Source organism: Micromesistius poutassou (genome assembly GCF_964030765.1).
Source record: "Micromesistius poutassou genome assembly, chromosome: 6".
In the NCBI taxonomy this organism is placed as follows: domain Eukaryota; kingdom Metazoa; phylum Chordata; class Actinopteri; order Gadiformes; family Gadidae; genus Micromesistius; species Micromesistius poutassou.
The window spans coordinates 2,102,718-2,130,219 of NC_140276.1; the positions used below are offsets into that span (position 1 = coordinate 2,102,718).

Sequence of the window (27,502 nt, forward strand, 5' to 3'; positions counted from 1 at the left end):
ATTTAGAACTGCTATCTTCATAAGCCATGTCCTTCAGTTCTGGTACTTCAGCCAAGTTATCAGAAATCAGTAAAAACATGGAACATGTAGCAGAGAGTGAGGGCTGTCCGTTATCCTTTACAGTGACTACGATGTTCTGCTTCATGTTGTCAGAATCAGAAATGTCTCGCTGGGTCCTGATCTCCCCACTGTGCAGATCGACTTTGAAAAGTCCCGGATCAGTAGACTTAATGATCTGATAGGACAGCTATGCGTTCTGTCCAGAGTCCCCATCAACTGCTATCACCTTGGAAACCAGAGAACCTCCTTGTGCAGCTTTGGGTACCAGTTCAGTCATGAAGGAGTTTCCCTCTGGGGCGGGGTAAAGTATCTGAGGAGTGTTGTCATTCACATCCGTTATGAAGACACTCACAGTCACGTTGCTGCTGAGTGGAGGAGAGCCGTTGTCTCGTGCCATTAGATAGACTTTAAAGCTCCTAAACTGTTCATAATCAAATGACCTGACACTTTGGATTACTCCGGTGTCTCCATTAACAGATAGATAAGAGGAGACTGGAGCACCGTTGACTTCACCAGGTAAAAGAGAATAGATCACTGTACCGTTCTGTCTCCAGTCTGCATCATGGGCCTTAACAGAACACAGGCTGTGGCCCGGTTTGTTGTTCTCAGGGACATAGCTGCTATACGACTGTTCCTCAAACACAGGTGGGTTGTCGTTCACATCGGCCACAGAGATCTGAATCGTTTTCAAAGATGACAACGGTGGAGAACCGTTGTCAGAAGCAGTGATTGTAATGTTGTAATCAGTAACTTCTTCACGGTCTAGTTTATCCGTGGTCACCAAAGAATAGTAGTTTTTAATTGAGGGTATCAGTTTGAAAGGAATTATTTGTTGAATGTAGCAGCGGACCTGTTTGTTTTTCTCTGAATCTCTGTCCTGCACGTTAATAAGGCCCACTTCTGTACCAGGTGGCACGTCCTCTGGTACTGGAGAGGTCAAGGATTTCAACACTATGACTGGGGCGTTGTCATTAATATCGGTAATACTTATAATCACCTTTGAATCTGATGAAAGACCGTATCCATCTTTGGCCTCAACAAACATTTCATATTTTGATACTTCTTCAAAGTCGATGTTCCCTGCAACAAATATCTCCCCAGTCTGTCCATCAAGTGAAAACATGTTTCGTGATTGATCAGACATTCGGCTCAGTTCATATGTAACGTCCCCATTAACGCCCTCGTCCGCGTCAGTAGCGCTGACCGTGATCACGTGGGTTTTCAACGGAGCGTTTTCATGCAGACTGGCCTCATACACGGCCTGACTAAACACTGGGGCGTTATCATTAGCGTCCAACACAATGACGTCTATGAATACTGTGCCTGATCTCTGAGGAGAACCACCATCTAGAGCCGTGAGCAATAATCGTATTTGCTGCTGCTCCTCTCTGTCTAACTCCTTTTCTAAAACCAATTCGCCATATTTACTACCGGCACTTGTAGTTTGTAAATTCAAAATAAAGTGGTTATTCCGTTGAAGAGTGTAGCTTTGTATAGCATTCTGGCCTACATCTGGATCGTGAGCCGCATTAACGCGATACCGAGCTCCTTTGATAGCAGATTCTCTAATTTCCAGCTTGATTATGTCCGTTGGGAAACTCGGTGTATTGTCGTTTATGTCTTGTATCTGTAGTGATACACGGTGTAATTCCAATGGAGATTCCAAAAGGAGCTCGAATTTGAGAACACATGACGGCTTTTCTCTGCATTGTTCCTCTCTGTCGATTCTCTCTGAAACAGTGAGCTCTCCGCTCCGAAGATTTATATCACAATACCTCCGTTCGTTTTCCTCTGTTTCAATACGAGCCTTCCTAGCAGATAATATGTCCAATGTAAGTCCCAGGTCCTTGGCGATATTCCCGATAACAGATCCGCGCTTCATCTCCTCTTGAAGCGAATAGCTCAGGTCGCCATGAACGTAACGCAGTGCAGACAATAAAAACACAAAAGGAAAGATCCTGTGGCTTTCCATTCTGGTATCCAGAGTAATTTACGATAGGATCAATAGATTCGGTATTTCATACAACTCACAAAATGAATGGATTTTATCGAAGGAACGGAAAGACCATCGGCTCTTGATACCCCTCCGCTTTTAAACGAATACCCGTGTTTGTCTGGCTTATGCTCTCGTCAAGAGGTGGTGGGTGGATAGGCTGACGATTATATTACGTTGGAATCTATTGCAGGTGCATAGCGACACCTTGAGTCATCACGAAGTATAACACTGTAATAGTGGTTATAACTCATGTAACACCAAACGCTATTCTATTCACTTGTGCTTTTTTATTTAATCTTCTGACAAAGTTAAACAATAAATTACATCATATGTGCACCATATGGAATGAAGATTTGACAAATTCTACCTGATGAAATACGTTACGTTGGAATCTATTGCAGGTGCATAGCGCCTGCAATTATGAGTGGCTAATATTGCATTCATGATAGCCTTCTTGTTGGCTTAGACAACCCAAAGCCATTCCAGCACCATGGACAGCGACATTTCATGCAGTATGTCAGTAGTAACAGAGATCCATCAGACAGAGCTCAGCATGCACTTTTCAACCCTTCAGTCAGTCCACCACATTGTGTAGCATGAACACAGTGGTTTGAGCAGCAAAGTGATGCAATAAAGTCGAGTAGATGATGAAGCCTCCGTACATTACAACAAAGGGGGACTTTGGTTCAAGGACTTGGGAAAGAGAAATTCTAGGGGGATGAAAAACACAAACTATTGCATAGAAAACAGAAAGGATGTTTGATGTGACAGTAAAAGTGTTTTTTTGATACATTGAACCATCAAAACGTCATCACCTAAGTCCCCACTTATATATCTGTCCCAAAAAGAGATAAACGTTAATTTCAAACGACAAGTTAACTTTTTTATTAACTTTTTCAATTAACGAAATTGAAGGTGCTGTGCTTAGTGCAGCAGAGAAAGAACGAAAGAAAGGCCTGTTACATCCATAACTGCTACTTCAGCAACAAACTACATTGTTTCTCAAGCAAATTAAATGCATACAAATGCTATAATGTAGCCCATTTATTATGAATGCAACTAAATATTATACCTAAACTTTATACTCAATTAAATAGTGAAAATATGAAAGATAGAAAGAAAAACTTAGAGTATTTTATAGAAATGTGATAGATGTATAACAGAAACTGAATTAGGGAGATCCGCTGCATTGGTGAGAAGGTGAAAGAGTATTTGCTTTGTGGACACAGTAATCTATTGTTTTTACCTCGGGAGAAGAATCGATGTCTCCAAACACTTCTTCAAAGTCTGTTGGATTTTTTCTCAGGGTCTGGTCTGCAGGCAGTGTGTTGTCGTTGTAAGACGTGACAAATTTAAAGTCACTTGTTCTAGATCCAGTGGTTAAATATGCATCATAATTATATGTGCTGCGTAAAGTTCCAGTGCCGTCCACATCTGCGTAGTTTGGAGGGAGATAAGAGCTGGGAATAGCAACCGCTCCATCAAACAACAGTCTGGGCTTTCTCCTCCGACAAAACCTCAATCCCAGAATGATAATAATGAAAGTCAGGAAAAAGGTGGAGACGGATACCAGCGCGATGACCAGATAAGATGTTAATTTAGAACTGCTGTCTTCATAAGCCATGTCCTTCAGTTCTGGTACTTCAGCCAAGTTATCAGAAATCAGTAAAAACATAGAACATGTAGCAGAGAGGGGGGGCTGTCCGTTATCCTTTACAGCGACTACAATGTTCTGTTTCATGTTGTCAGAATCAGAAATGTCTCGCTGGGTCCTGATCTCCCCACTGTGCAGATCGATTTTGAAAAGTCCCGGATCAGTGGACTTTATGATCTGATAGGACAGCCAGGCGTTCTGTCCAGAGTCCCCATCAACTGCTATCACCTTGGAAACCAGAGAACCTCCTTGTGCAGCTTTGGGTACCAGTTCAGTCATGAAGGAGTTTCCCTCTGGGGCGGGGTAAAGTATCTGAGGAGTGTTGTCATTTACATCCGTTATGAAGACACTCACAGTCACATTGCTGCTGAGCGGAGGAGAACCGTTGTCTCGTGCCATTACATAGACTTTAAAGGTCCTAAACTGTTCATAATCAAACGACCTGACACTTTGGATCACTCCGGTGTCTCCATTAACTGATAGATAAGAGGAGACTGGAGCACCGTTTACTTCTCCAGGTAAAAGAGAATAGATCACTGTACCGTTTTGCCTCCAGTCTGGGTCATGGGCCTTAACAGAACACAGGCTGTGGCCCGGTTTGTTGTTCTCAGGGACATAGCTGCTATACGACTGTTCCTCAAACACAGGTGGGTTGTCGTTGACGTCAGCTATTGAGATGTGAACAACTTTGACAGACGACAGAGGAGGAGAGCCCTCATCGGTAGCGGAAATTGTAATGTTGTATTCAGACACTAGTTCCCTGTCTAGTGTATCTGTTGTTACCAAAGAATAATAGTTTTTAATTGAAGGAATAAGTTTAAAAGGAACATGTTGCTGAAGAGAACACATAACCTTACGGTTTTTCTCTGAATCTCTATCCTGCACGTTAATAAGGCCCACCTCCGTACCAGGTGACACGTTCTCAGGTACGGGATTGGTCAATGACTTCAGCGATATAACTGGGGTATTGTCATTAACATCAGTTATACTTATGATTACTTTAGTATCAGAAGAAAGACCATATCCATCTTTTGCCTGCACAAATATTTCATATTTTGATCCCTCCTCAAAGTCTATGTCACCAGCGACAAATATCTCCCCAGTCTGTCGATCAAGTGTAAACAATTTACGTGTTTTATCAGATAACCGGCTCAGTCCATATGTGACGTCACCATTAACGCCCTCGTCCGCGTCTGTTGCGCTTACGGTCATCACAAGGGTTTTTAACGCAGCGTTTTCAGGCAGACTGGCTTCATAAACGGCCTGACTAAACACTGGGGCGTTATCATTAGCGTCCAACACGATGACGTGTATGACTACTGTGCCTGATCTCTGAGGAGAACCTCCATCCAGAGCCGTGAGGAATAATTTAATATCCTGCTGCTCCTCTCTGTCTAACTCCTTATCGAGAATCAATTCTCCATATTTACTGCCAGCACTTGTAGTTTGTACATTTAAAACAAAATTGTTATTCCTTTGCAGAGCGTAACTCTGAACACCGTTTTGGCCTATATCTTCATCATGAGCCGCATCCACTCTATACCGAGCTCCTTTGACAGCAGATTCTCTGATTTCCAGCTTGATAATATCCGTCGGGAAACTCGGTGTATTGTCGTTTATGTCTTGTATCTGTAGTGATACACGGTGTAATTCTAATGGAGATTCCAAAAGCAGCTCGAATTTAAGAACACACGACGGCTTTTCCCCGCATTGTTCCTCTCTGTCGATTCTCTCTGAAACAATGAGCTCTCCGCTCCGAAGATTGACATCACAATACCTCCGTTCGTTTTCCTCTGTTTCAATACGAGCCTTCCTTGCAGATAATATGTCCAATGTAAGTCCCAGATCCTTGGCGATATTTCCGATAACGGATCCGCGCTTCATCTCCTCTTGAACCGAATAGCTCAGGTCGCCATGAACGTAATGCAGCACAAGTAATAAAAATAAAAACACACGAAGGCCCATCCCGCAATATTCCATCCTTGTCATTCGAGTAATAGACAATATAGATACCATAGGTTCGGGTTTTCTAACAAAGCCCTAAGAAAATTGAATTGATGTAAAAAGACCATCGGGCTTTGATAGCCGCTTTTCTACGAATCTCGGCTTTGTACTGCCCGAGGTGGCGGGTGGAACGGCTGACTCTTATATCATGTTGCAGGACTACTCTATTGCAAGTGCATAGCGACCTCTTGAGTCATCAGGGTGTATAACACATTGAGAGGGGCTATAACTCATAACTCGTGGAACACCAAACAAGCCAATATTCTATTCAGTGGTGCCGTCTACTTTTTCCTTAAAACCACTTTGCATTAGGTCAACATTACATCACCCCATTTGCACACCATATGTAGGGAATAGTTAAGTAATTCAAATGAACCCTAATCAACCCATTTAGAAATATGTAATTGGACTGTATTTTCTTGATGAAGGAGTTAAGACGATGTACAACTTTATATAAACTCTCCAGCACCATGGACAGAGACACAGCTAGGAATAGGGCAGTAGAAGCGGGACCAAAAGCATCAGACATTTGCAGACTGTACAACCACACCTTCACGTCACTCCTCCACATAGGATAGCAGAGAGTACTGTGATGCTGGGAGCAACATACAAAGATGTTCTGGGAGTACAGAAAATCCATGGAGCGCAGGAGATGGATGGATAATTGTCTACATTCAAAATATCGGGGCCAGTGGTGATAACTAGGAAGACCGACAAGTATGAGTAAAGTTATAATAACTTAAACTAGATATAAGAGCAACGAGACGGTTTGTAAAGATTCATATCTATCAACCGTTGACCTGAACAACAAAGGCCTTCACTTATGTACCTCTAGAAGTTGAATTAAATGCAAAGACAACCAACCCAAATCTAAACTTGATACTCAACAAGTCAATAAAGTCAACATATATGTCACCCTTTTGGTAAGTGTAGTCCACAATAACCTGTTATATTTATATCCCTGCTTATATGATGCTCATATCTCATGTAGAATGCACTTGATTTAAATATGAATTAATAATTGATGATGTAAAGACATGTCTGTGCAGAATATTTTTCATATTCATTGTATTAAACAGAGTAATGAATGAATGCATTAACATTCAGTACTGTCATGTTGTGGGCCATATAAAGTTATCAAAGTATAACAGAGCTTTTAATTTGGCTCAGCCTTAAGGATTCTGCACAACTCATGACATGAGACCTAACAGTTGTGTCCCTTGTGCAAACAGAACACAATGGAGTGTGAAGATTGAACAAACGTTTGTAGCAGCCATTTTTAAATGACGAACGGTGTTACGTAAACAAATTTTCAGACGGACAAAACATGAAGTATGATGTATTAATTACGAGAGCCTTACAATATATTTCTTAATGAAAACATACTTTTTAAATGACAATTTGTTCAGCTAAAACGCCTACCTCAGGGGAAACATCAAGTTCTCCAAAAACTTCTTCAAAGTCTGTTGGATTTTTTCTGAGGGTCTGGTCTGCAGGCAGTGTGTTGTCGTTGTAAGAGTTGACAAATTTAAAGTCACTTGTTCTAGATCCAGTGGTTAAATACGCATCGTAATTATATGTGCTGCGTAAAGTTCCAGTGCCGTCCACATCGGCGTAGTTCGGAGGGAGATAAGAGCTGGGAATAGCAACCGCTCCATCAAATAACAGTCTGGGCTTTCTCCTCCGACAAAACCTCAATCCCAGAATGATGATAATGAAAGTAAGGAAAAAGGTGGAGACGGATACCAGCGCTATAATCAGATAGGATGTTAATTTAGAACTGCCATCTTCATGAGCCATGTCCTTCAGCTCTGGTACTTCAGCCAAGTTATCAGAAATTAGTAAAAACATGGAACATGTAGCAGAGAGGGAGGGCTGTCCATTATCCTTTACAGCGACTACAATGTTCTGTTTCATGTTGTCAGAGTCAGAAATGTCTCGCTGGGTCCTGATCTCCCCACTGTGCAGATCGATTTTGAAAAGTCCCGGATCAGTGGCCTTAATGATCTGATAGGACAGCCAGGCGTTCTGTCCAGAGTCCCCATCAACTGCTATCACCTTGGAAACAAGAGAACCTCCTTGTGCAGCTTTGGGTACCAGTTCAGTCATGAAGGAGTTTCCCTCTGGGGCGGGGTAAAGTATCTGAGGAGTGTTGTCATTTACATCCGTTATGAAGACACTCACAGTCACGTTGCTGCTGAGCGGAGGAGAGCCGTTGTCTCGTGCCATTACATAGACTTTAAAGCTCCTAAACTGTTCATAATCAAACAACCTGACACTTTGGATCACTCCGGTGTCTCCGTTAACTGATAGATAAGAGGAGACTGGAGCACCGTTGACTTCACCAGGTAAAAGAGAATAGATCACTGTACCGTTTTGTCTCCAGTCTGGGTCATGGGCCTTAACAGAACATAGGCTGTGGCCCGGTTTGTTGTTCTCAGGGACATAGCTGCTATACGACTGTTCCTCAAACACAGGTGGGTTGTCGTTGACGTCAGCTATTGAGATGTGAACAACTTTGACTGACGACAGAGGAGGAGAGCCCTCATCGGTGGCGGATATTGTAATGTTGTATTCAGACACTAGTTCCCTGTCTAGTGTCTCCGTTGTTACCAAAGAATAATAGTTTTTAATTGAAGGAATGAGTTTAAAAGGAACATGATGCTGAAGAGAACACCTAGTCTTACGGTTTTTCTCCGAATCTCTATCCTGCACGTTAACAAGGCCAACCTCTGTACCAGGTGACACATTCTCCGGTAAAGGATTGGTTAAGGATTTCAAGGCTATGACAGGGGCGTTGTCATTAACATCAGTAATTTTTATAATAACCTTAGCGTCTGAAGAAATACCAAATCCATCTTTTGCCTGAACAATAATCTCATATTTTGATCCCTCCTCAAAATCTATATCACCTGCAACAAATATTTCTCCAGTATGTTCATCGAGTGAAAACAGTTTTCGTGACTTATCAGATATCCGACCTAGTTCAAATGTTACATCTCCGTTAACACCCTCGTCTGCGTCCGCAGCGCTAACAGTGACCACACAGGTCTTCAGCGGGGCGTTTTCAGGCAGACTGGCCTCATACACGGCCTGACTAAACACTGGGGCATTATCATTAGCGTCCAACACAGTGACGTCTATTGCTACTGTGCCTGATCTCTGAGGAGAACCACCATCCAGAGCCGAAAGTAATAATTTGATATCCCTTTGCACCTCTCTATCTAACTCATTTTCTAAAATCAATTCGCCATATTTAGTCCCATCACTTGACGTTTGTATATTAAACACAAAGTGGTCATTCCGTTTAAGAGTGTAACTCTGAACCCCGTGTTGGCCTATATCTTCATCATGGGCCGTATTAACGCGATACCGAGCTCCTTTGACAGCAGATTCACTAATTTCCAGCTTGATTTTATCGGTCGGGAAACTCGGTGCATTGTCGTTGATGTCTTGTATTTGTAGTGATACGCGGTGTAATTCTAAGGGGGATTCCAAAATGAGCTCGAATGTAAGAACACACGACGGTTTTTCTCCGCATTGTTCCTCTCTGTCGATTCTCTCTGAAACAATGAGCTCTCCGCTTCTTAGATTCACGTCACAATACCTCCTTGCGTTTTCCTCTGTTTCAATGCGAGCCTTCCTAGCAGATAATACGTCCAATGTAAGTCCCAGGTCCTTGGCGATATTCCCAATAACAGATCCACGCTTCCTCTCCTCTTGAACCGAATAGCTCAGGTCGCCATGAACGTAATGCAGCACAAGTAATAAAAATAAAAACACACGAAGACCCATCCCGCAATATTCCATCCTTGTTATCCAAGTAATAGACAATATAGACGATAGGTTTAGGTCTATATTGAATTGATGAAATACGTAGAAAGACCATCGGCCTTTGATAGCCTAATGCTTTTCTACGAATCTCGGCTTTGTACTGCTCTCGTCACTCGGTGTGGGTGGAACGGCTGACTCTTATATCATGTTGCAGGACTACTCTATTGCAAGTGCATAGCGACCTCTTGAGTCATCAGTGTGTATAACACATTGATAGGGGCTATAACTCATAACTCGTGGAACACCAAACAAGCCAATATTCTATTCAGTGGTGCCGTCTACTTTTTCCCTTGAAAGGACTTTGCATTAGGTCAACATTACATCACCCCATTTGCACACCATATGTAGGGAATAGTTAAGTAATTCAAATGAACCCTAATCAACCCGTTTAGAAAATATGAAATTGAACTGTATTTTCTTGATGAAGGAGTTAAGACGGTGTACAACTCTATATAAACTCTCCAGCACCACGGACAGAGACATAGCTAGGAATAGGGCAGTATAAGCAGGACCAAAAGCATCAGACATTTGCAGACTTTACAACCACACTTTCAAGTCACTCCTCCACATAGTATAGCAGAGAGTACTGTGATGCTGGGAGACACATACAAAGATGCTCTGGGAAGACAGTAAACCCATAGAGAGCAGGAGATGGACATTTCTAATCGTCTACATTAAAAATATCACGGTCAGTGGTGATGACTAGGAAGAAAGACAAGTAGGTGTAAAGGTAGATTAACTTAAACTAGATTTAAAAGCAACGAGACGGCAAGGAAAAGATAAAAGTGTTAAAGTGATTATATGAACATCCAGATCTGTGCCCATCACCCCTGGACCATAGGGCTGTCAACGAATATTCTAAATTCGAATATATCTTCGAATAGTTTTTAAAAACAGACATTCGAAGGTGAAAATTAATATTCGAATGTGGAAAAACACACACCCGCGGCAGCCGCGGTGCGGCTGTCAGCTTTGCGAGTGGGCGCACTGCACTTCAATTAATGTTATATTTGTTTCAATCACTGAATGAAGCCTGCCACATTTGGGACAAGAGTCTGGACCTTAAATTGCTTGCACAAAACTCTTGATCAGCACTCAGCATTTGTTTATTGTTGTTGTTTATTTAAACCAGTATGCGCAGAGAGAGTGAGGGGAGCGAGAGAGAGAGAGAAAAAAAGAGAGCGAGCGAGAGCGAGGCCTGCGGTCTTGGCCATTAGTTCATTTACTTATTTTTGTGTAGGTAATATGTTGTCAAATATGTTTAAACTTAAATAAACGAGCTATACATGTAGTTATGTCTCGTTGTATTAGTCTGTCCTGTTATTGACGCAATGCGCGTCATTGACATAATGCGCAAATATAGATATTCGAATAGTTCGAATATATGTGTTATCTTTTGAAGGAATATTCGGAATATTCATTTTTTAGCAATTTTGACAGCCCTACTGGACCACACACACACACACACACACACACACACCCACCCTTTACATTTAGAACTAATATGAACTAATAATTGATGATTTACAGACATGTATGTGCAGAATATTTTGAATATTCACAATATTAAACACTATAATGAATGAATGCATTAACATTCAGTAATTTCATGTTATGGGCCATATAAAGTTATCAAAGTATAAGAGAGCTTTTTATTTTGCTCAGCCTTGATGATTCTGCACATCTCATGACATGAGACCTAACACTAGTGCCACTAGTGCAAACAGAACACAATGGAGTGTGAAGGTTGAACAGACATTTATAGAAGTATTTTTCAGACAGACATAACATGAAGTATGATGTATTAAATACGAGAGCCTTACAATATATTACTCAATGGAAAAATACGTTTTAAATCACAATTTGTTCAGCTAAAATGCCTACCTCAGGGGAAACATCAAGGTCTCCAAACACTTCTTCAAAGTCTGTAGGATTTTTTCTCAGGGTCTGGTCTGCAGGCAGTGTGTTGTCATTGTAAGACGTGGCAAATTTAAAGTCACTTGTTCTAGATCCAGTGGTTAAATACGCATCATAATTGTATGTGCTGCGTAAAGTTCCAGTGCCGTCCACATCTGCGTAGTTTGGAGGGAGATAAGAGCTGGGAATAGCAACGGCTCCATCAAATAACAGTCTGGGCTTTCTCCTCCGACAAAACCTCAATCCAAGAATGATAATAATGAAAGTCAGGAAAAAGGTGGAGACGGATACCAGTGCAATGATCAGATAGGATGTTAATTTAGAATTGCTATCTTCATAAGCCATGTCCTTCAGTTCTGGTACTTCAGCCAAGTTATCAGAAATCAGTAAAAACATGGAACATGTAGCAGAGAGGGAGGGCTGTCCGTTATCCTTTACAGCGACTACAATGTTCTGTTTCATGTTTTCAGAATCAGAAATGTCTCGCTGGGTCCTGATCTCCCCACTGTGCAGATCGATTTTGAAAAGTCCCGGATCAGTGGACTTAATGATCTGATAGGACAGCCAGGCGTTCTGTCCAGAGTCCCCATCAACTGCTATCACCTTGGAAACCAGAGAACCTCCTTGTGCAGCTTTGGGTACCAGTTCAGTCATGAAGGAGTTTCCCTCTGGGGCGGGGTAAAGTATCTGAGGAGAGTTGTCATTTACATCCGTTATGAAGACACTCACAGTCACATTGCTGCTGAGTGGAGGAGAACCGTTGTCTCGTGCCATGACATAGACTTTAAAGCTCCTAAACTGTTCATAATCAAACGACCTGACACTTTGGATCACTCCAGTGTCTCCGTTAACAGATAGATAAGAGGAGACTGGAGCACCGTTGACTTCACCAGGTAAAAGAGAATAGATCACTGTACCGTTTTGTCTCCAGTCTGGGTCATGGGCCTTAACAGAACACAGGCTGTGGCCCGGTTTGTTGTTCTCAGGGACATAGCTGCTATACGACTGTTCCTCAAACACAGGTGGGTTGTCGTTGACGTCAGCTATTGAGATGTGAACAACTTTGACTGACGTCAGAGGAGGAGAGCCCTCATCGGTGGCGGATATTGTAATGTTGTATTCAGACACTAGTTCCCTGTCTAGTTTCTCTGTTGATACCAAAGAATAATAGTTTTTAATTGAAGGGATAAGTTTAAAAGGAACATGTTGCTGTAGAGAACACCTTACATTTCTATTTTTCTCTGAATCTCTATCCTGCACGTTAATAAGGCCCACCTCTGTACCAGGATACACATTCTCGGGTACAGGATTGGTTAAGGATTTCATGGCTATGACAGGGGCATTGTCATTAACATCTGTAATACTTATAAGGACTTGAGAGTCTGAGGAAATACCGAATCCATCTATTGCTTGAACAATAATCTCATGTTTTGTTCCCTCCTCGAAGTCTATATCACCTGCAACAAATATTTCTCCAGTATGTTCATCGAGTGAAAACAGTTTTCGTGACTTATCAGATAGCCGGCCTAGTTCATATGTTACTTCTCCATTAACACCCTCGTCTGCGTCCGCAGCGCTGACAGTCACCACACGAGTCTTCAGCGGGGCGTTTTCAGGCAGACTGGCCTCATACACGGCCTGACTAAACACTGGGGCGTTATCATTAGCGTCCAACACAGTGACGTGTATGACTACTGTGCCTGATCTCTGAGGAGAACCACCGTCCAGGGCTAAAAGGGACAATTTAATTTCCTTCTGCTCTTCTCTGTCCAACTCTTTTTCTAAAACCAATTCGCCATATTTTGTACCGGCGCTTGTAGTTTGTACATTGAACACAAAGTGTTCATTGCGTTGAAGACTATAACTCTGAACACCGTTTTGGCCTATATCTTCATCATGTGCCGCATTAACGCGATACCGAGCTCCTTTGTCAGCAGATTCACTAATTTCCAGCTTTATTTTTTCCGCCGTGAAACTCGGTGCATTGTCATTTATGTCTTGTATCTGTAATGATACGCGGTGTAATTCTAAGGGAGATTCCAAAAGGAGCTCGAATTTGAGAACACACGACGGTGTTTGTCCGCATTGTTCCTCTCTGTCGATTCTCTCTGAAACAATGAGCTCTCCGCTTCTTAGATTCACGTCACAATACTTCCTTTCGTTTTCCTCTGTTTCAATGCGAGCCTTCCTAGCAGATAATATGTCCAATGTAAGTCCCAGGTCCTTGGCGATATTCCCGATAACAGATCCACGCTTCATCTCCTCTTGAACCGAATAGCTCAGGTCGCCATGAACGTAATGCAGTGCAGACAATAAAAACACAAAAGGAAAGATCCTGTGGTTTTCCATCCTGGTATCCAGAGTAATTTACGATAGGATCAAAAGGTCCAGTATTTCCTACAACCAATAAAATGAATGGATTTTATCGAAGAAACGGAAAGACAATCGGCTCCTGATACCCCTCCGCTTTTAAACGGATACCCGTGTTTGTCTGGCTTATGCTCTCGTCAAGAGGTGGTGGGTGGATAGGCTGACGATTATATTACGTTGGAATCTATTGCAGGTGCATAGCGACACCTTGAGTCATCACGAAGTATAACACTGTAATAGTGGTCATAACTCACGTAACACCAAACGCTATTCTATTCACTTGTGCTTTTTGTTTAATCTTCTGACAAAGTTAAACAATAAATTACATCATATGTGCACCATATGGAATGAAGATTTGACAAATTCTACCTGATGAAACATGTGTTCCATCATATCAATTATGAGTGGCTAATATTGCATTCATGATGTCGTTCCCGTTGGCATAGACAACCCAAAGCCATTCCAGCACCATGGACAGCGACATTTCATGCAGTATGTCAGTAGTAACAGAGATCCATCAGACAGAGCTCAGCATGCAGACTTTTCAACCCCTCAGTCAGTCCACCACATAGTGTAGCAGGAACACAGTGGTTTGAGCAGCAAAGTGACGCAATAAACTCGAGTAGATGATGAAGCCTCCGTACATTACAACAAAGGGGGACTTTGGTTCAAGGACTTGGGAAAGAGAAATTATAGGGGGATGAATAACACAAACTATTGCATAGAAAATAGAAAGGATGTGTGATGTGACAGTAAAAGTGTTTCTTTTGATACATTGAACCATCAAAACTTCATCACCTAAGCCCCCACTTATATATCTGTCCCAAAAAGAGATAAACGTTAATTTCAAACGACAAGTTAACTTTTTTATTAACTTTTTCAGTTAACAAAATTGAAGGTGCTGTGCTTAGTGCAGCAGAGAAAGAACGAAATAAAGGCCTGTTACATCCATGACTGCTACTTCAGCAACAAACTACATTGTTTCCCAAGCAAATTAAATGCATACAAATGCTATAATGTAGCCCATTTATTAGGAATGCAACTAAAACTTACCCTAAACTTTATACTAAATTAAATAGTGAAAATATGAAACATAGAAACAAAAACGTATCACCGTGTAAGCCTGCAAACACAGTGTTGTTTAAAAAAAAATTGCCTGATCCAATGACGACTGTCCAAGTGTCTTTCACAATGAGAGTATTATATAGAAATGTGATAGATGTATAACAGAAGCTGAATTAGAGAGATCTGCTGCATTGGTGAGAAGGTGAAAGAGTATTTGCTTTGTGGACACAGTAATCTATTGTTTTTACCTCGGGAGAAGAATCGATGTCTCCAAACACTTCTTCAAAGTCTGTTGGATTTTTCCTCAGGGTCTGGTCTGCAGGCAGTGTGTTGTCGTTGTAAGACGTGACAAATTTAAAGTCACTTGTTCTAGATCCAGTGGTTAAATATGCATCATAATTATATGTGCTGCGTAAAGTTCCAGTGCCGTCCACATCTGCGTAGTTTGGAGGGAGATAAGAGCTGGGAATAGCAACCGCTCCATCAAATAACAGTCTGGGCTTTCTCCTCCGACAAAACCTCAATCCCAGAATGATAATAATGAAAGTCAGGAAAAAGGTGGAGACGGATACCAGCGCGATGACCAGATAAGACGTTAATTTAGAACTGCTGTCTTCATAAGCCATGTCCTTCAGTTCTGGTACTTCAGCCAAGTTATCAGAAATCAGTAAAAACATGGAACATGTAGCAGAGAGGGAGGGCTGTCCGTTATCCTTTACAGCGACTACAATGTTCTGTTTCATGTTGTCAGAATCAGAAATGTCTCGCTGGGTCCTGATCTCCCCACTGTGCAGATCGATTTTGAAAAGTCCCGGATCAGTGGACTTAATGATCTGATAGGACAGCCAGGCGTTCTGTCCAGAGTCCCCATCAACTGCTATCACCTTGGAAACCAGAGAACCTCCTTGTGCAGCTTTGGGTACCAGTTCAGTCATGAAGGAGTTTCCCTCTGGGGCGGGGTAAAGTATCTGAGGAGTGTTGTCATTTACATCTGTTATGAAGACACTCACAGTCACGTTGCTGCTGAGCGGAGGAGAACCGTTGTCTCGTGCCATTACATAGACTTTAAAGCTCCTAAACTGTTCATAATCAAACGACCTGACACTTTGGATTACTCCGGTGTCTCCATTAACAGATAGATAAGAGGAGACTGGAGCACCGTTGACTTCTCCAGGTAAAAGAGAATAGATCACTGTACCGTTTTGTCTCCAGTCTGGGTCCTGGGCCTTAACAGAACATAGGCTGTGGCCCGGTTTGTTGTTCTCAGGGACATAGCTGCTATACGACTGTTCCTCAAACACAGGAGGGTTGTCGTTGACGTCAGCTATTGAGATGTGAACAACTTTGACAGACGACAGAGGAGGAGAGCCCTCATCGGTAGCGGATATTGTAATGTTGTATTCAGACACTAGTTCCCTGTCTAGTGTATCTGTTGTTACCAAAGAATAATAGTTTTTAATTGAAGGAATAAGTTTAAAAGGAACATGTTGCTGAAGAGAACACATAACCTTCCGGTTTTTCTCTGAATCTCTATCCTGCACGTTAATAAGGCCCACCTCCGTACCAGGTGACACGTTCTCAGGTACGGGATTGGTCGATGACTTCAGCGATATAACTGGGGTGTTGTCATTGACATCAGTTATACTTATGATTACTTTAGTATCAGAAGAAAGACCATATCCATCTTTTGCCTGCACAAATATTTCATATTTTGATCCCTCTTCAAAGTCTATGTCACCAGCGACAAATATCTCCCCAGTCTGTCGATCAAGTGTAAACAATTTACGTGTTTTATCAGATAACCGGCTCAGTCCGTATGTGACGTCACCATTAACGCCCTCGTCCGCGTCTGTTGCGCTTACGGTCATCACAAGGGTTTTTAACGCAGCGTTTTCAGGCAGACTGGCTTCATAAACGGCCTGACTAAACACTGGGGCGTTATCATTAGCGTCCAACACAGTGACGTCTATGACTACTGTGCCTGATCTCTGAGGAGAACCTCCATCCAGAGCTGTGAGGAATAATTTAATATCCTGCTGCTCCTCTCTGTCTAACTCCTTATCGAGAATCAATTCTCCATATTTACTGCCAGCACTTGTAGTTTGTACATTTAAAACAAAATTGTTATTCCTTTGCAGAGCGTAACTCTGAACACCGTTTTGGCCTATATCTTCATCGTGAGCCGCATCCACTCTATATCGAGCTCCTTTGTCAGCAGATTCTCTGATTTCCAGCTTGATAATATCCGTCGGGAAAGTCGGCGAATTGTCGTTGATGTCTTGTATCTGTAGTGATACGCGGTGTAATTCTAATGGAGATTCCAAAAGCAGCTCGAATTTAAGAACACACGACGGCTTTTCCCCGCATTGTTCCTCTCTGTCGATTCTCTCTGAAACAATGAGCTCTCCGCTCTGAAGATTGACATCACAATACCTCCGTTCGTTTTCCTCTGTTTCAATACGAGCCTTCCTTGCAGATAATATGTCCAATGTAAGTCCCAGATCCTTGGCGATATTCCCAATAACAGATCCACGCTTCATCTCCTCTTGAACCGAATAGCTCAGGTCGCCATGAACGTAATGTTGCACAAGTAATAAAAATAAAAACACACGAAGACCCATCCCGCAATATTCCATCCTTGTTATTCGAGTAATAGACAATATAGATACCATAGGTTCGGGTTTTCTAACAAAGCCCTAAGGAAATTGAATTGATGAAATACGTAAAAAGACCATCGGGCTTTGATAGCCCAATGCTTTTCTACGAATCTCGGCTTTGTACTGCTCTCGTCACGAGGTGTGGGTGGAACGGCTGACTCTTATATCATGTTGCAGGACTACTCTATTGCAAGTGCATAGCGACCTCTTGAGTCATCAGGGTGTATAACACATTGAGAGGGGCTATAACTCATAACTCGTGGAACACCAAACAAGCCAATATTCTATTCAGTGGTGCCGTCTACTTATTTCTTTAAAGGACTTTGCATTAGGTACACATGAATTCCCCCCATATGCACAGCACGCCATATGTAGGGAATTGTTGACAAACTAATTCAAATTAACCCTAATCAACCCATTTAAAAATATGAAATTGAACTGTATTTTCTTGATGGAGGAGTTAAGACGGTGTACAACTCTATATAAACTCTCCAGCACCATGGACAGAGACATAGCTAGGAGTAGAGCAGTATAAGCAGGACCAAAAGCATCAGACATTTGCAGACTGTACAACCACACCTTCAAGTCACTCCTCCACATAGTGCATTAGAATGTACTGTGATGCTGGAAGAAACATACACAGATGCTTTTGGAGTACATGAAACCTATGGAGAGGAGGAGATGGGCACTTCTAAGAGGCTGCATTCAAAATATCAGGAATAGTGGTGATGAACTAGGGAAAAAGACGAGCACGCCTGAAGTTATAATAACTTAATGTAGATGACAGAGCAAGGAGACAGGATTTAAAAGATACAAGTGTTTAAGTGATACACACAGTTATGAATGTATTCGCATTCAGATCTGTGACCCTCATCCCTGGAACACACACACTCACTCACTCACTCACTCACTCACTCACTCACTCACTCACTCACTCACTCACACTCACACACAATTAGTCAGTAAAGATCAACATCCATCAACTGGTAACAACCTCAACAGCACAGCACTTCGATAATCTACTTTTAAGGTGTATGAAATACAGAACAACATAAACTCAACTTTACATCAATCAGTCATTCAAATTGTTAATCTATTGACATTATTTCCGCCTTTTGCTTAGTGCAGTAATTTTTTTCAATTGGCACGGCTTTAATGTTTCTGCACAACTCATTATATGAGGCTCACCCTCACCCTGGTGCAACTAAGGCTAACAAACAGAATACAATGAGAGTAAAGATTTTAAAAACATGTGTAGAAGCCATTTTGAAACTAAATCAAACGATGACCAAACAATTTTTCGGATAGACCTAACATGAAGTACAATGTATTAAATACGAGAGGCTTACAATATTTTTCCTAATTTAAACAACGTGACGAATGACAATTTTTTTGGCTAAAATGCCTACCTCAGGGGAAACATCAAGGTCTCCAAACACTTCTTCAAAGTCTGTTGGATTTTTCCTCAGGGTCTGGTCTGCAGGCAGTGTGTTGTCATTGTAAGACGTGGCAAATTTAAAGTCACTTGTTCTAGATCCAGTGGTTAAATACGCATCATAATTGTATGTGCTGCGTAAAGTTCCAGTGCCGTCCACATCTGCGTAGTTTGGAGGGAGATAAGAGCTGGGAATAGCAACCGCTCCATCAAACAACAGTCTGGGCTTTCTCCTCCAACAAAACCTCAATCCCAGAATGATAATAATGAAAGTCAGGAAAAAGGTGGAGACGGATACCAGTGCGATAATCAGATAGGATGTTAATTTAGAACTGCCATCTTCATAAGCCATGTCCTTCAGTTCTGGTACTTCAGCCAAGTTATCAGAAATCAGTAAAAACATGGAACATGTAGCAGAGAGGGAGGGCTGTCCGTTATCCTTTACAGCGACTACAATGTTCTGTTTCATGTTGTCAGAATCAGAAATGTCTCGCTGGGTCCTGATCTCCCCACTGTGCAGATCGATTTTGAAAAGTCCCGGATCAGTGGACTTAATGATCTGATAGGACAGCCAGGCGTTCTGTCCAGAGTCCCCATCAACTGCTATCACCTTGGAAACCAGTGAACCTCCTTGTGCAGCTTTGGGTACCAGTTCAGTCATGAAGGAGTTTCCCTCTGGGGCGGGGTAAAGTATCTGAGGAGTGTTATCATTTACATCCATTATGAAGACACTCACAGTCACGTTGCTGCTGAGTGGAGGAGAGCCGTTGTCGCGTGCCATGACATAGACTTTAAAGCTCCTAAACTGTTCATAATCAAATGACCTGACACTTTGGATCACTCCAGTGTCTCCGTTAACAGATAGATAAGAGGAGACTGGAGCACCGTTTACTTCTCCAGGTAAAAGAGAATAGATCACTGTACCGTTTTGTCTCCAGTCTGGGTCATGGGCCTTAACTGAACACAGGCTGTGGCCCGGTTTGTTGTTCTCAGGGACATAGCTGCTATACGACTGTTCCTCAAACACAGGTGGGTTGTCGTTGACGTCAGCTATTGAGATGTGAACAACTTTGACTGACGACAGAGGAGGAGAGCCCTCATCGGTGGCGGATATTGTAATGTTGTATTCAGACACTAGTTCCCTGTCTAGTTTCTCTGTTGTTACCAAAGAATAATAGTTCTTAATTGATGAAATAAGTTTAAAAGGAACAAGTTGTTGAAGGGAACACCTAACCCTTCGGTTCTTCTCTGAATCTCTATCCTGCACGTTAATAAGGCCCACCTCAGTACCAGGTGACACGTTCTCAGGTACTGGATTTGTTACTGATTTCAAGGCTATAACAGGGGCATTGTCATTAACATCTGTTATTCTTATAATAACTTTAGCGTCTGTAGAAAGACCAAATCCATCTTTTGCCTGAACAATCACCTCATATTTTGATCCCTCCTCAAAGTCTATATCACCTGCGACAAATATTTCTCCAGTCTGTTGATCAAGTGAAAACAGCTTTCGTGACTTATCAGATATCCGGCCTAGTTCATATGTTACTTCTCCATTAACGCCCTCGTCTGCGTCCGCAGCGCTGACGGTCACCACACGGGTCTTCAGCGGGGCGTTTTCAGGCAGACTGGCCTCATACACGGCCTGACTAAACACTGGGGCGTTATCATTAGCGTCCAAAACAGTGACGTCTATGACTAATGTGCCTGATCTCTGAGGAGAACCACCATCCAGGGCCGAAAGTAATAATTTGAGATCCTTCTGCTCCTCTTTGTCTAACTCCTTTTCTAAAACTAAATCGCCATATTTAGTCCCATCACTTGACGTTTGTATATTGAAGACAAAGTGGTCATTCCGTTGAAGACTATAACTCTGAACACCGTTTTGGCCTGTATCTTCATCATGAGCCGCGTTTATGCGATACCGAGCTCCTTTGTCAGCCAATTCACTAATTTCCAGCTTGATTTTATCAGTGGGGAAACTCGGTGCATTATCATTTATGTCTTGTATCTGTAGTGATACACGGTATAATTCTAAGGGAGATTCTAAAAGGAGCTCGAATTTAAGAACACACAAAGGTGTTTCTCCGCATTGTTCCTCTCTGTCGATTCTCTCTGAAACAATGAGCTCTCCGCTTCTTAGATTCACGTCACAATACCTCCGTTCGTTTTCCTCTGTTTCAATGCGAGCCTTCCTAGCAGATAATATGTCCAATGTAAGTCCCAGGTCCTTGGCGATATTCCCTATAACAGATCCACGCTTCATCTCCTCTTGAACCGAATAGCTCAGGTCGCCATGAACGTAATGCAGCACAAGTAATAACAATAAAAACACACAAAGACCCATCCCGTAATATTCCATCCTTGTTATCCAAGTAATAGACAATATAGACGATAGGTTCAGGTCTATATTGAATTGATGAAATACGTAGAAAGACCATCGGCCTTTGATAGCCTAATGCTTTTCTACGAATCTCGGCTTTGTACTGCTCTCGTCACGAGGTGGAACGGCTGACTCTTATATCATGTTGCAGGACTACTCTATTGCAAGTGCATAGCGACCTCTTGAGTCATCAGGGTGTATAACACATTGAGAGGGGCTATAACTCATAACTCGTGGTCGTGGAACACCAAATAAGCCAATATTCATCTATTCAGTAGTGCCGTCTACTTTTTCCTTAAAAGGACTTTGAATTAGGTCAATATTACATCACCCCATTTGCACACCATATGTAGGGACTAGTTAAGTAATTCAAATAAACCCTAATCAACCCATTTAGAAAATATGAAATTGAACTGTATTTTCTTGATGGAGTTAAGACGGTGTACAACTCTATATAAACTCTCCAGCACCATGGACAGAGATACAGCTAGGAATAGGGCAGTAGAAGCAGGACCAAAAGCATCAGACATTTGCAGACTGTACAACCACATTTTCACGTCACTCCTCTACAGAGTGTAGTAGATATACTGTGATGCTGGGAAACACATACAAAGATGCTCTGAGAAGACAGAAAACCCATAGAGAGCAGGAGATGGACATTTCTAATCGTCTACATTCAAAATATCACGGTCAGTGGTGATGACGAGGAAGAAAGACAAGTAGGTGTAAAGGTAGATTAACTTAAACTAGATATAAAAGCAACGAGACGGCAAGGAAAAGATAAAAGTGTTAAAATGATTATATGAACATCCAGATCTGTGACCATCACCCCTGGACCATAGGGCTGTCAACGAATATTCTAAATTTTAATATATATTCTAATAGTTTTTAAAAACAGACATTCGAAGGTGAAAATTAATATTCGAATGTGGAAAAACACACACCCGTCTGCTTTGCGAGTGGGCGCACTGCACTTCAATTAATGTTATATTTGTTTCAATCACTGAATGAAGCCTGCCATATTTGGGACAAGAGTCGGGACCTTAAATTGCTTGCACAAAACTCTTGATCAGCACTCAGCATATGTTTATTGTTGTTGTTTATTTAAACCCGTATGCCCAGAGAGAGTGAGGGAAGAGAGATAGAGAGAGAAAGAGAGCGAGTGAGCGAGAGCGAGGTCTGCGGTCTCGGCCATTAGTTCATTTACTTATTTTTGTGTAGATAATATGTTGTCAAATATGTTTAAACTTAAATAAACGACCTATACAAGAAGTTATGTCTCGTTGTATTAGTTTGTCCTGTTATAGACGTAATGCGCGTCATTGACATAATGCGCAAATATAGATATTCGAATAGTTCGAATATATGTGTTATCTTTAGAAGGAATATTCGGAATATTCATTTTTGAGCAATTTTCACAGCCCTACTGGACCACACACACACACCCTTTAAATTTAGATCCTTCCTTATTTGATGCTTGTATCACATGTGAAATATGAACTAATAATTGATGATTTACAGACATGTATGTGCAGAATATTTTGAATATTCACAATATTAAACACTATAATAAATTAATGCATTAACATTCAGTAATTTCATGTTATGGGCCATATAAAGTTATCAAAGTATAAGAGAGCTTTTTATTTTGCTCAGCCTTGATGATTCTGCACATCTCATGACATGAGACCTAACACTAGTGCAAACAGAACACAATGGAGTGTGAAGGTTGAACAAACATTTAAAGAAGAATTTTTAGACAGACATAACATGAAGTATGATGTATTAAATACGAGAGCCATACAATATATTTCTCAATGGAAAAATACGTTTTAAATCACAATTTGTTCAGCTAAAATGCCTACCTCAGGGGAAACATCAAGGTCACCAAACACTTCTTCAAAGTCTGTAGGATTTTTTCTCAGGGTCTGGTCTGCAGGCAGTGTGTTGTCATTGTAAGACGTGACAAATTTAAAGTCACTTGTTCTAGATCCAGTGGTTAAATACGCATCATAATTGTATGTGCTGCGTAAAGTTCCAGTGCCGTCCACATCTGCATAGTTTGGAGGGAGATAAGAGCTGGGAATAGCAACCGCTCCATCAAACAACAGTCTGGGCTTTCTCCTCCGACAAAACCTCAATCCAAGAATGATAATAATGAAAGTCAGGAAAAAGGTGGAGACGGATACCAGTGCAATGATCAGATAGGATGTTAATTTAGAATTGCTATCTTCATAAGCCATGTCCTTCAGTTCTGGTACTTCAGCCAAGTTATCAGAAATCAGTAAAAACATTGAACATGTAGCAGAGAGGGAGGGCTGTCCGTTATCCTTTACAGCGACTACAATGTTCTGTTTCATGTTGTCAGAATCAGAAATGTCTCGCTGGGTCCTGATCTCCCCACTGTGCAGATCGATTTTGAAAAGTCCCGGATCAGTGGACTTAATGATCTGATAGGACAGCCAGGCGTTCTGTCCAGAGTCCCCATCAACTGCTATCACCTTGGAAACCAGAGAACCTCCTTGTGCAGCTTTGGGTACCAGTTCAGTCATGAAGGAGTTTCCCTCTGGGGCAGGGTAAAGTATCTGAGGAGTGTTGTCATTTACATCCGTTATGAAGACGCTCACAGTCACATTGCTGCTGAGTGGAGGAGAGCCGTTGTCGCGTGCCATGACATAGACTTTAAAGCTCCTAAACTGTTCATAATCAAACGACCTGACACTTTGGATCACTCCGGTGTCTCCATTAACAGTTAAATAAGAGGAGACTGGAGCACCATTGACTTCACCAGGTAAAAGAGAATAGATCACTGTACCGTTTTGTCTCCAGTCTGGGTCATGGGCCTTAACAGAACACAGGCTGTGGCCTGGTTTGTTGTTCTCAGGGACATAGCTGCTATACGACTGTTCCTCAAACACAGGTGGGTTGTCGTTGACGTCAGCTATTGAGATGTGAACAACTTTGACTGACGACAGAGGAGGAGAGCCCTCATCGGTGGCGGATATTGTAATGTTGTATTCAGACACTAGTTCCCTGTCTAGTTTCTCTGTTGTTACCAAAGAATAATAGTTTTTAATTGAAGGGATGAGTTTAAAAGGAACATGTTGCTGTAGAGAACACCTTACATTTCTGTTTTTCTCTGAATCTCTATCCTGCACGTTAATAAGGCCCACCTCTGTACCAGGATACACATTCTCAGGTACAGGATTGGTTAAGGATTTCATGGCTATGACAGGGGCATTGTCATTAACATCTGTAATACTTATAAGGACTTGAGAGTCTGAGGAAATACCGAATCCATCTATTGCTTGAACAATAATCTCATATTTTGTTCCCTCCTCGAAGTCTATATCACCTGCAACAAATATTTCTCCAGTATGTTCATCGAGTGAAAACAGTTTTCGTGACTTATCAGATAGCCGGCCTAGTTCATATGTTACTTCTCCATTAACACCCTCGTCTGCGTCCGCAGCGCTGACAGTCACCACACGGGTCTTCAGCGGGGCGTTTTCAGGCAGACTGGCCTCATACACGGCCTGACTAAACACTGGGGCGTTATCATTAGCGTCCAACACAGTGACGTGTATGACTACTGTGCCTGATCTCCGAGGAGAACCACCGTCCAGGGCTAAAAGGGACAATTTAATTTCCTTCTGCTCTTCTCTGTCCAACTCTTTTTCTAAAACCAATTCGCCATATTTTGTACCGGCGCTTGTAGTTTGTACATTGAACACAAAGTGTTCATTGCGTTGAAGACTATAACTCTGAACACCGTTTTGGCCTATATCTTCATCATGTGCCGCATTAACGCGATACCGAGCTCCTTTGACAGCCAATTCACTAATTTCCAGCTTTATTTTTTCCGCCGTGAAACTCGGTGCATTGTCATTTATGTCTTGTATCTGTAATGATACGCGGTGTAATTCTAAGGGAGATTCCAAAAGGAGCTCGAATTTGAGAACACACGACGGTGTTTGTCCGCATTGTTCCTCTCTGTCGATTCTCTCTGAAACAATGAGCTCTCCGCTTCTTAGATTCACGTCACAATACCTCCGTTCGTTTTCCTCTGTTTCAATACGAGCCTTCCTAGCAGATAATATGTCCAATGTAAGTCCCAGGTCCTTGGCGAAATTTCCGATAACGGATCCGCGCTTCATCTCCTCTTGAACCGAATAGCTCAGGTCGCCATGAACGTAACGCAGTGCAGACAATAAAAACACAAAAGGAAAGATCCTGTGGTTTTCCATCCTGGTATCCAGAGTAATTTACGATAGAAAGAATAGTTTCAGTATTTCCTACAACCAACAAAATGAATGGATTTTATCGAAGGAACAGAAAGACAATCTCCTCTTGGTAGCCCTACGCTACGCTTTTAAACGCATACCCGTGTTTGTCTGGTTTCTGCTCTCGTCAAGAGGTGGAGGGGTGATAGGCTGACGATTATATTACGTTGGAATCTATTGCAGGTACATAGCGACACCTTGAGTCATCACGAAGTATAACACTGTAATAGTGGTTATAACTCACGTAAAACCAAATGCTATTCTATTCACTTGTGCTTTTTGTTTCATCTTCTGACGAAGTTAAACAATAAATTGCATATGTGCACCATATGGAATGAAGATTTGACAAATTCTACCTGATGAAACATGCGTTCCATCATATCAATTATGAGTGGCTAATATTGCATTCATGATGTCGTTCCCGTTGGCATAGACAACCCAAAGCCATTCCAGCACCATGGACAGCGACATTTCATGCAGTATGTGAGTAGTAACAGAGATCCATCAGACAGAGCTCAGCATGCAGACTTTTCAACCCTTCAGTCAGTCCACCACATAGTGTAGCAGGAACACAGTGGTTTGAGCAGCAAAGTGACACAATAAAGTCGAGTAGATGATGAAGCCTCCGTACATTACAACAAAGAGGGTCTTTGGTTCAAGGACTTGGGAAAGAGAAATTATAGGGGGATGAAAAACACAAACTATTGCATAGAAAATAGAAAGGATGTTTGATATGACAGTAAAAGTGTTTTTGAACCATCAAAACTTCATCACAAAAGTCCCCACTTATATATCTGTCCCAAAAAGAGATAAACGTTCATTTCAAACGACAAGTTGACTTTTTTATTAACTTTTTCAGTTAACAAAATTGAAGGTGCTGTGCTTAGTGCAGCAGAGAAAGAACGAAAGAAAGGCCTGTTACATCCATGACTGCTACTTCAGCAACAAACTGCATTGTTTCCCAAGCAAATTAAATGCATACAAATGCTATAATGTAGCCCATTTATTATGAATGCAACTAAATCTTATACCTAAACTTTATACTCAATTAACTAGTGAAAATATGAAACATAAACAAAAACTTATCACTGTGTGAGCCTGCAAACACAGTGTTGTTTAAAAAAAGATTGCCTGATCCAATGACAACTGTCCAAGTGTCTTTCCCAATGAGAGTATTTCATAGAAATGTGATAGATGTATAACAGAAGCTGAATTAGGGAGATCTGCTGCATTGGTGAGAAGGTGAAAGAGTATTTGCTTTGTGGACACAGTAATCTATTGTTTTTACCTCGGGAGAAGAATCGATGTCTCCAAACACTTCTTCAAAGTCTGTTGGATTTTTCCTCAGGGTCTGGTCTGCAGGCAGTGTGTTGTCGTTGTAAGAGTTGACAAATTTAAAGTCACTTGTTCTAGATCCAGTGGTTAAATACGCATCATAATTATATGTGCTGCGTAAAGTTCCAGTGCCGTCCACATCTGCGTAGTTTGGAGGGAGATAAGAGCTGGGAATAGCAACCGCTCCATCAAATAACAGTCTGGGCTTTCTCCTCCGACAAAACCTCAATCCCAGAATGATAATAATGAAAGTCAGGAAAAAGGTGGAGACGGATACCAGCGCGATGACCAGATAAGACGTTAATTTAGAACTGCTGTCTTCATAAGCCATGTCCTTCAGTTCTGGTACTTCAGCCAAGTTATCAGAAATCAGTAAAAACATGGAACATGTAGCAGAGAGGGAGGGCTGTCCGTTATCCTTTACAGCGACTACAATGTTCTGTTTCATGTTGTCAGAATCAGAAATGTCTCGCTGGGTCCTGATCTCCCCACTGCGCAAATCAACTTTG

General features: G+C 41.8%; 1 protein-coding gene across 1 annotated transcript; it reads right to left on the reverse strand.

The window, feature by feature from the left end:
• Window positions 1-247: 247 nt before the first annotated feature.
• On the reverse strand, window positions 248-25,622 carry LOC311344734 (cadherin-related tumor suppressor-like; the record flags this gene model as incomplete). The annotated part of the gene is made up of 15 exons (XM_084469086.1): window positions 248-1,390; window positions 3,303-3,490; window positions 4,253-4,378; window positions 4,568-4,655; window positions 7,137-8,236; window positions 8,696-8,876; window positions 11,757-12,613; window positions 13,022-13,172; window positions 15,149-16,329; window positions 16,465-16,660; window positions 18,967-20,172; window positions 20,542-20,706; window positions 23,565-24,482; window positions 24,816-24,915; window positions 25,426-25,622. The coding sequence occupies 15 exons, from the start codon at window positions 25,620-25,622 to the stop codon at window positions 248-250; spliced, it is 7,797 nt and encodes a 2,598-aa protein (XP_084325212.1).
• Between the last annotated feature and the right edge of the window lie 1,880 nt (window positions 25,623-27,502).